General features: G+C 44.3%; 1 protein-coding gene and 1 non-coding gene across 2 annotated transcripts; one reads left to right on the plus strand and one right to left on the minus strand.

Annotated features, from left to right (window-relative positions):
- Window positions 1–2,450: 2,450 nt before the first annotated feature.
- On the plus strand, window positions 2,451–2,523 carry TRNAC-ACA (transfer RNA cysteine (anticodon ACA)). Its single transcript has one exon. It is a non-coding gene; the product is annotated as a tRNA-Cys (tRNA).
- Window positions 2,524–6,349: 3,826 nt separating this feature from the next.
- On the minus strand, window positions 6,350–7,070 carry LOC109555521 (heterogeneous nuclear ribonucleoprotein F-like). The gene has a single exon (XM_019956457.2). The coding sequence runs from the start codon at window positions 6,986–6,988 to the stop codon at window positions 6,350–6,352; it is 639 nt and encodes a 212-aa protein (XP_019812016.2). The 5' UTR covers window positions 6,989–7,070.
- Between the last annotated feature and the right edge of the window lie 2,284 nt (window positions 7,071–9,354).

A 9,354-nucleotide genomic window follows, 5' to 3' on the forward strand; every position in this document is an offset into this window, starting at 1 on the left:
CAGCCATAAAAAAGAATGAAATAATGCCATTTTCAACAACATGGCTGCAACTAGAGATTATCATACTAAGTGTGGAAAATTCTTCAAGAAATGGGAATACCAGGCCACCTGACCTACCTCCTGAGAAATCTGTCTGCAGGTCAGGAAGCAACAGTTAGAAATGGACATGGAACAACAGACTGGTTTCAAATCGGGAAAGGAGTATGTCAAGGCTCTATATTGTCACCCTGCTTATTTAACTTATATGCAGAGTACATCATGAGAAACGCTGGGCTGGAAGAAGCACAAGCTGGAGTCAAGATTGCCGGGAGAAATACCAATAACCTCACATATGCAGATGACACCACCCTTATGGCAGAAAGCGAAGAAGAACTAAAGAGCCTCTTGATGAAAGTGAAAGAGGAGAATGAAAAAGTTGGCTTAAAACTCAACATTCAGAAAACTAAGATCATGGCATCTGGTCCCATCACTTCATGACAAATAGATGGGGAAACAGTGGAAACAGTGACAGACTTTATTTTGGGGGGGTTCCAAAATCACTGCAGATGGTGATTGCAGCCATGAAATTAAAAGACCCTTGCTCCTTGGAAGTAAAACTATGACCAACCTAGACAGTGTATTAAAAAGCAGAGACATTACTTTGCCAACAAAGGTCCATCTAGTCAAAGCTATGGTTTTTCCAGTAGTCATGTATGGATGTGAGAGCTGGACTATAAAGAAAGCTGAGCACTGAAGAAAGGATGCTTTTGAACTGTGGTGTTGGAGAAGACTCTTCAGAGTCCCTTGGACTGCAAGGAGATCCAATCAGTCCATCCTAAAGGAAATCAGTCCTGAATATTCATTGGAAGACTGATATTGAAGCTGAAACTCCAATATTTTGGCCACCTGATGCGAAGAACTGACTCATTTGAAAAGACCCTGATGGTGGGAAAGATTGAAGGCAGGAGGAGAAGGGGATGACAGAGGATGAGATGGTTGGATGGCATCATGGACTCAATGGACATGAGTTTGGATGAACTCCGGGAGTTGGTGGTGGACAGGGAGGCCTGGTGTGCTGCGGTTCATGGAGTCACAAAGAGTCGGACACGACTGAGAGACTGAACTGAACTGAAATCAAAAAGAGAAAGATAAATACCATATGATATTACATATGTGTGGGATCTGAAATATGACACAAACAATCATATGTATGAGACAGAAACAGAATCACGGATGTAGAGAACAGACTGGTGGTTGCCAAGGCAGAGGGGACCGTGGGAGGGATGGAGTGAGAGACTGGGGTTAGCAGATATAGTTTTTATATACAGAATGGATAAACAACAAGGTCCTACTCTACAGCACAGAGAACTATATTCAATATCCTATGATAAACCTTAATGGAAAATAATATAAAAAGAATATATATATATCTGAATCACTTTGCTGTACAATAGTAATTAGCACAACATTATACATCAACTATACTTCAATTGACAGAAAGAATCCTTTTCCAGGGAAAGATTAACTCATGGATCATGGGAACCTCCCTATGCAAATGGCTCCAAAGACATTCTACTTCTACCTTCTCCCCTCTTTAGCACCAGTCACTGCTCTCTCTAGCTATTTGTAAACCAGCTGGCAAGGAACAATGGACCTGCATTGATCTCAGCTTATTTTAAAGAATGTGTGGTTAAGAATTTTATCTGAGTTGTCTCACCTCTCCTACCTTATCACCCTCAAGCAAACTGTCAGGTTGAACCAAGGCTTCCTGAAGCACTTTGTTGAAGATCGGCCAGTAGGGTTTCCCAGATTTTTCTTCTCTCAACATGTCACTCCATGTTCAGCAACAGGAGTTGGTCTTGCTGAATTACTAATGAGGGGATGTCTCAAGACTTGGCTCCACAGTTTTCCTCTCCTTTCCTTTCCTTTCAATAAATATCTGTTAAGTACCTATTGTGTGCCAAGAACTCTCTTGGGTCCATGGAGGATGCAAAGATGAATGAGACAAGTCTCATTAGTAGGTTAAATAATCAGCTTGAATATAAGGTAAGTGAAATAAGTGTTAAACCAAAGTATAAGCAATATGTTGTGGGAACACAGGTGAAAAAAAGGGAGACAGGAACTCACTAAACACTCAGCTATGTTGTCAATTCCTGTAACATACGTTATCATAAAGATTAATTCTGACTGGGGGAATCTGAAAAGTATTCATGCACTAGGACATTTAATTGGGCCCTGAAAAATGAGTAAGAATTTGACAGGAAGAAAATCAAAGACATTCAAAGTTGAGAGAACACTATGTAAAAAGGCAGTAGGGCATGAAAGTGCATGAGTTGTTCAAAGAACACAGAGTTTTGGGCACGGCTGGGTCATGAAGTATAATAAGGGTAGTATGGGTAATGAAGCATGGAAAGGTGGGCTGGCAGCACATTTTGGAGGAGTTTTGATACCTAGCTTGGACATCTGAGACTTCCCTGGTGGCTCAGATGGTAAAAGCGTCTGCCTACAATGCAGGAGACCCAGGTTCGATCCCTGGGTTGGGAAGATCCCCTAGAGAAGGAAATGGCAACCCACTCCAGTACTATTGCCTGGAAAATCCCATGGACAGAGGAGCCTGGTAGGCTATAGTCCATGGGATCACAAAGAGTCGGACACGACTGAGCGACTTCACTTTCGGACATTTGAATTTTATATAGTAGGCGAGGAGGAACCACCAAAAACTTTCCATTGAGGGGAATGACAAGATGGAAATGAAGCTTTAGGGAGATTAACTTGGCAGGATGAACTGGGAATGGGGTAAAGGAAAGGTTGCAAGAGTAGGTAGAAGGCTGTGTCAATAATCCAGGCACAAAGTTATATTCAGTCTTGGGAAGTGGCTGTGGTGACAGGTCCAATACGACAGCAAGAGGCAACATGGTGCAGGACAAAGCACATTGACTTGGAGCTCCAGTAGTCCTGGGTTCCAGTCCTGACTCATATTTACAGGCTGTGGGGATTTACCTTTCAGGGATTCAGATTTCTTTTCTGAAAAAGGTGAAGCTTTGGGAAATAATTATCTTTAAGTTCTCTTCCAGCTCTAATGGCCTCTGGTTCAAAATAAGTCACTTGTCCAATATCACAGAACCATTATTTGGTCCCAGGCAGTCTTGTCCCTACAGGCAGTGTGCTTAACTCCTGCACTACATGGACATTTATATAGGACCAATTGACCAGATTTGATAAGGAATTAGCTGACTAGGAGAATGAAGGCAGCATTGATATGGTAATGGAGTCAGAGGGAAGCTAGCGTTGTAGGGAAAGATGATATTTCAGACATGCTAAGTATGAGGTATTGGTGGAACATCTGACTAACTATTGAAAGGGTGGGATAGCAGCTCTGGAGAGAGGCAAGGATGGGAGATTTCAAGCTGGCAATCAAAAAACCTAAAAGCAATCCTAGAAACTGTGCAAAAAGATGAGTTTTTAGAAAGAGAAAGTGAGTATAGGAGGGCAAAGAGCAAAGAACTGTGGGAAGTGAGAAAAGGGTGGAAATAAAGACAAGGAAGGAACAACTGACTGTGAACCTTGAACAAGCTACTTCCATTTCCTGGCTCTTTTGTCTCCTCATTTGTAAAATGAAGGAGTTGGCACAAGTAAGCGATAAGGCTGAGACGTTCTATGCATAATCAGAGAAGACAGAAGAGAACAGAATGCCATGGAAACTGAAGAAGAGAGTTTCTAAAAGAAGGTTTGAAGAGGTCACTTGCATCTAATGGTGCAGAGGTGTCAGGAATTAAGGATTTAGATGAAGCCACTGCATTTAGCAGTTTAAAACGATCCTCTCAAAGGTAAGACTTCTCTCTCTCACACACACCACTACTTTTCTGTACACTTTCTCCTACCACTTCTAAGCGCAAATATTCTGCAAAGTTCCATTCTCTGCCCTTCACAGCAGTGCAACCACTCTCCAAAGTAATAAGGTATATCAAAAATCTCTGGTCCATATTTTCTTTTTGCACTTCAGTTCACATTTCTAATTGCCTATTGGGCACTTCCATCAGTGACTGCAATTTAGCTGGCAGTAAAAATAATAGTATTAAACATAATCACTAACATTTATTGAGTACTTAATCTTGTTTTGTCCTATACAGTAGGCATTATCCCTATTATGCAGATGAGGAAACTGAGGTTCAGAAATATTAAATAATGTGTCTGTGCTTGCTCAGTCATGTATGATTCTTTGCGACCCTATGGACTGTAGCCCATGAGGCTCCTCTGTCCATGGGATTCTCCAGGCAAGAATACTGGAGTGGGTTGCCTTGCCCTTCTCCAGGGGCTCTTCCTGACTCAGGGATCAAACCCGCGTCTCTTGAACCTCCCGCATGGGCAGGAGGATTCTTTACCACTAGCGCCACCTGGGAAGCCCAATGTTTCTAAGAGCACGCAAATGGAATGTTGCAGAACCAGAATTCTTCCTGATTCCACAACTCAAGAGATTAATAATTTCACTATGATCAATCACCAAGTCATCATCTTTATTTCCTAAATTAGCTCAAATGCCTTGCTTTGCTGTTTGTTTCATTCTCCTCCAACATTTTGCCACCCTCCTAGAATAGGCGCTCATCCTCGTTTACTCAGAAAGTTATGGAAGTCTCTCAGTGTCTCTTCCCACTTGCAGTTGGACTCTTTCAATTCTGGACATGTGACTGATCTAGTTGAAAATAACTCTGGAAGCTTCCCATTATCTCTGTTAAAGTCCAAACTCACTAACATGCCCTTTATCTGAGCCACAAGTCATCCCCAAACATGGCAGAGACATTTCTGTCTACAAGCTCTTGCCTTTGTATCCCTCTACTTAGAACGCCCTCTCCACCCTCCACCAGGAGAATTTTCACTCATCTTTCAAATCCCAGCTCTAAAGTCATTTCCTCTGTCAGGATTTCTCAGATTCCCAACCCCTTCTGATAGAAATTATTCTTCCCTCATCTAAGCCCCTAGACCTCTTTGTCTGTCTCCTATTGTGTTATCGGCACCTTGGGGACAGTGACCTCACCTTGATCTTCTTCATATCCCCAAGAGCCAAGGCACCCAATAATATGTTCTCCTGAGTTGGAAGAAATTGTAATACTCACCTTCTGTATATTTGTTATTTAACACATGGTAACTGGTATTGTGGGCTTCCTTGGTGGCTCAGCGGTAAATAAAGTGCCTGCAATGCAGGAGACCTGCGTTTGATCCTTGGGTCAGGAAGATCCCCTGGAGGAGGGCATGGCAGCCCACTCTAGTATTCTTGCCTGGAGAATCCCATGGATAGAGGAGCCTGGTGGGCCACAGTCCATAGGGTCACAAAGAGTCAGACATGACTGAAACAACTAAGCACAGACACGACTGAAGCGAGACTGAAGTGACTTAGCACACACACAACTAGTGTTGCTATTGTGAAAAGAACTACCCAGATTCCGATTTTCAGAAAAAATAGTTAACAATGACATCTTCACATCATAGTTCAGTCTCTGCATTCTGGTCTCTGCCCCAACCATCAGCTTTCATTATGCTGATAAGTGGTTTCCATATTAGAAAAGCTGCAGACATACTTCAGAGGGAACTTGTCAGTAGTGTGTGATGCTAAGAACAAATCTCATTTCTAGAAAATTATTCTTTCTTTGGTTTCCATTATATCATGCTCATGATTTTTGTCTGCACTGTCCTCCTTGGGCTCCTCTGTAGATGTTCCCCAGAGGTCTAGCCTCGGTGTCTTCTTTTGTGTGTCTGTGTGTGTGTGAAAAAGTCTCTTTAAGAAAAAAGTTCAGTTAACAAAAAAATTTAACAAGTTTCACTTAGCAAAATACACCTGAAAGGAAATCACAGTACAAAGAAAGTTGTTAGTCAAGGCCTCACCAATTCCTACAGTATTAGTGATGTGTCTCAATTTTCAAAACAAATTTTTAAAAAGCTTAAACTTAACCTAAGAAATTTTAAATGAAAGTAAACTAGAATGAACAAACATGAGAAATGTCCTCTTTGAATTAAGGACCTAGCACCTTGAGTTTTCCAAAAAAGCACGCCTCCCCAATGTGTACACGATGATGCGGTGTAAAAGATCCACATTTAACGTACTTAAAACTACTTTAACTCAGATAACATCACTCCAGAAGTACACTACCAAAATGTTAATCAAGAAAAGCTGAAAATGGTTTTAGTTTACTCAATATCTCATGCTAGAAGAAAGTTTGCATGAAAAAACACTTAAGAGGTAATTTTTTAATCCAGATTTCACAAACTCATGGTGCAAAATGGGTCCCCTAGCTTGCTCTAGAGTAGTAACTGTTTTTCACTGCTTGTTGGCTGCCTGTGAAAACTTGACTGAAATAACTCAAAAGCTACTACAAAACTAGTCATATCTACCCATGCTGTTCTGGGCACCATAGCCAGCCCCATAACGGCCACTTACAGACTGGCTCTCAAGACCACTGTAAGTGGACTGGGTTGACACTCCCATGTCTTGCATCATCTGGCTGCTATATGACCCGTTGCTGGCCCCTGTTGTGGAATTCAAGAAAAGTTCTATGTATCTATGTTGCATGTTTGCCCTGTTTTTGGACATGGCCACCATGGCTTCTTCATGAGTGGCAAACTCAACATCAGCTTCACTGGTCACTCTTCCATCAGGGCCAATCTCAATGTGGACTCTCACAGGGTTGAGCAGGGAGAAGTTGTAAATGTCATTCTCTGTGGCTTTGTAAGGCAGCCCTCTCATATGGACGCAGTGTCCAGTGGTGCTCTGGACAGTGAACTCACCATCTCTATACCTGTGGTCGTATATCTCAGACAGACAGTAACTGAGGTCTCTCCCAAACAGGTCGGTGGTGAAGCCATAGCCATCACCGAGGCTGCTGTACTCCTCATGACCCCCATAGCCTGCACTGTAGGCACCAGACCTCATCCTCTCCAGGCCTGCCTGCTTGATGATGCCAGTATACCTCCTGGCTGTGCCAGGGCGGTCATAGGGCTCTGGCAGCTGCACTGACATGAACTTCAGTGGGGGATCCAAGTATGACCTAACTCCCTCCTGACTGCTGTTGAACACCTCAATATACCTGTGCCCTATTCTCTTCTTGAAGAGATCTCTAGTCTTTCCCATTCTGTTGTTTTCCTCTGTTTCTTTGCATTGATCGCTGAGGAAGGCTTTCTTATCTCTCTTTGCTATTCTTTGGAACTCTGCATTCAGACGCTTATATCTTTCCTTTTCTCCTTTGCTTTTGGCTTCTCTTCTTTTCACAGGTATTTGTAAGGCCTCCCCAGACAGCCATTTTGCTTTTTTGCATTTCTTTTCCATGGGGATGGTCTTGATCCCTGTCTCCTGTACAATGTCACAAACTTCCGTCCATAGTTCATTGGGCACTCTATCTATCAGGTCTAGTCCCTTAAATCTATTTCTCACTGCCACTGTATAATCATAAGGGATTTGATTTAGGTCATACCTGAATGGTCTAGTGGTTTTCCCTACTTTCTTCAATTAAGTCTGAATTTGGCAATCAGGAGTTCACGATCTGAGCCACAGTCAGCTCCCAGTCTTGTTTTTGCTGACTGTATAGAGCTTCTCCATTTTTGGCTGCAAAGAATATAATCAATCTGATTTTGGTGTTGACCATCTGGTGATGTCCATGTGTAGAGTCTTATCTTGTGTTGTTCGAAGAGAGTGTTTGCTATGACCAGTGCGTTCTCTTGGCAAAACTCTATTAGCCTTTGCCCTGCCTCAGTCTTTACTCCAAGGCCAAATTTGCCTGTTACTCCAGGTGTTTCCTGACTTCCTACTTTTGCATTCCAGTCCCCTATACTGAAAAGGACATCTCTTGGGGTGTTAATTCTAAAAGGTCTTGTAGGTCTTCATAGAACTGTTCAACTTCAGCTTCTTCAGCGTTCCTGGCTGGGGCATAGACTTGGATTACTGTGCTACTGAATGGTTTGCCTTGGAAACGAACAGAGATCATTCTGTCGTTTTTGAGATTGCATCCAAGTACTGCATTTCAGACTCTTTTGTTGACCATGATGGCTACTCCATTTCTTCTAAGGGATTCCTGCCCATAGTAGTAGATATAATGGTCATCTGAGTTAAATTCACCCATTCCAGTTCATTTTAGTTTGCTGATTGATGTTCACTCTTGCCATCTCCTGTTTGACCACTTCCAATTTGCCTTGATTCATGGACCTAACATTCCAGGTTCCTCTGCAATATTGCTCTTTACAGCAATGGACCTTGCTTCTATCACCAGTCACATCCACAACTGGGTATTGTTTTTGCTTTGGCTCCAATCCTTCATTCTTTCTGGAGTTATTTCTCCACTGATCTCCAGTAGCATATTGGGCACCTACTGACCTGGGGAGTTCCTCTTTCAGTATCCTATCATTTTGCCTTTTCATACTGTTCATGGGGTTCTCAAGGCAAGAATACTGAAGTGGTTTGTCATTCCCTTCTCCAGTGGACAACATTCTGTCAGACTTCTCCACCATGACCCGCCTGTCTTGGGTGGTCCCACACAGCATGGCTTAGTTTCTTTGAGTTAGACAAGGCTGTGGTCCATGTGATAAGCTTGACTAGTTTTCTGTGATTATGGTTTCAGTGTGTCTGCCCTCAGATGCCCTCTCGCAACACCTACGGTCTTACTTGTGTTTCTCTTACTTTGGACATGGGGTATCTCTTCACGGCTGCTCCAGCAAAGTGCAGCTGCTGCACCTTACCTTGCAAGAGGTGTATCTTCTCACCACCACCCCTCCTGACCTTGAACGTGGAGTAGCTCCTCTCGGGCCTCCTGCACCTGCCCAGCCACCGCTCCTTGGACGTGGAGTTGCTCCTCTCCGTCGCCGCCCGTGGCCTCCGGCGGTGGGTAGCTCCTCTTGGCTGCCGCCTCTGGCCTCGGGCGGGGAGTAGCTCCTTGCGGACACTGCCCCTGACCTCGACGTGGGCTAGCTCTTCTCGGCTGCAACTGCGCCGTCGCAGACTGGCACTTGGCCGCCGCCCCTGACCTCAGATGTGAGGTAGCTCCTCCTGGACGCCGCCCCTGACCTCGGATGTGGGGTAGCTCTTCCTGGATGCCGCCCCTGACCTCCACGTGGGCTAGCTCCTCCCAGACGCCCCCCCTGACCTCCACGTGGGCTAGCTCCTCTTGGCCGTTCCTGCACCATTGCAATCTGGCACTTTCGGCCACTGCCCCTGACTTCGGTCATGGGGTAGCTCCTCTCAGCTGCTCCTGCCTATGGCCGACTGGCACTCTCGGCTGTCGCCCCTGACCTCGGGCATGGGGTAACTCCTTGCGGCCACCGCCCCGACCTCGGACATTAGGTAGCCCCTCCCGGCCGCGACCTCAGGCGTGGGTAGCTTCTCCCGGCCACCACCCT

This window comes from Bos indicus, chromosome X (assembly GCF_029378745.1).
Source record: "Bos indicus isolate NIAB-ARS_2022 breed Sahiwal x Tharparkar chromosome X, NIAB-ARS_B.indTharparkar_mat_pri_1.0, whole genome shotgun sequence".
Classification (NCBI taxonomy): Eukaryota; Metazoa; Chordata; class Mammalia; order Artiodactyla; family Bovidae; genus Bos; species Bos indicus.

What these genes read in the sequence shown, in the direction of transcription:
- LOC109555521 (XM_019956457.2), bottom strand. Translation starts at nt 6,988, where the DNA reads ATGTCAGTGCAGCTGCCAGAGCCCTATGACCGCCCTGGCACAGCCAGG.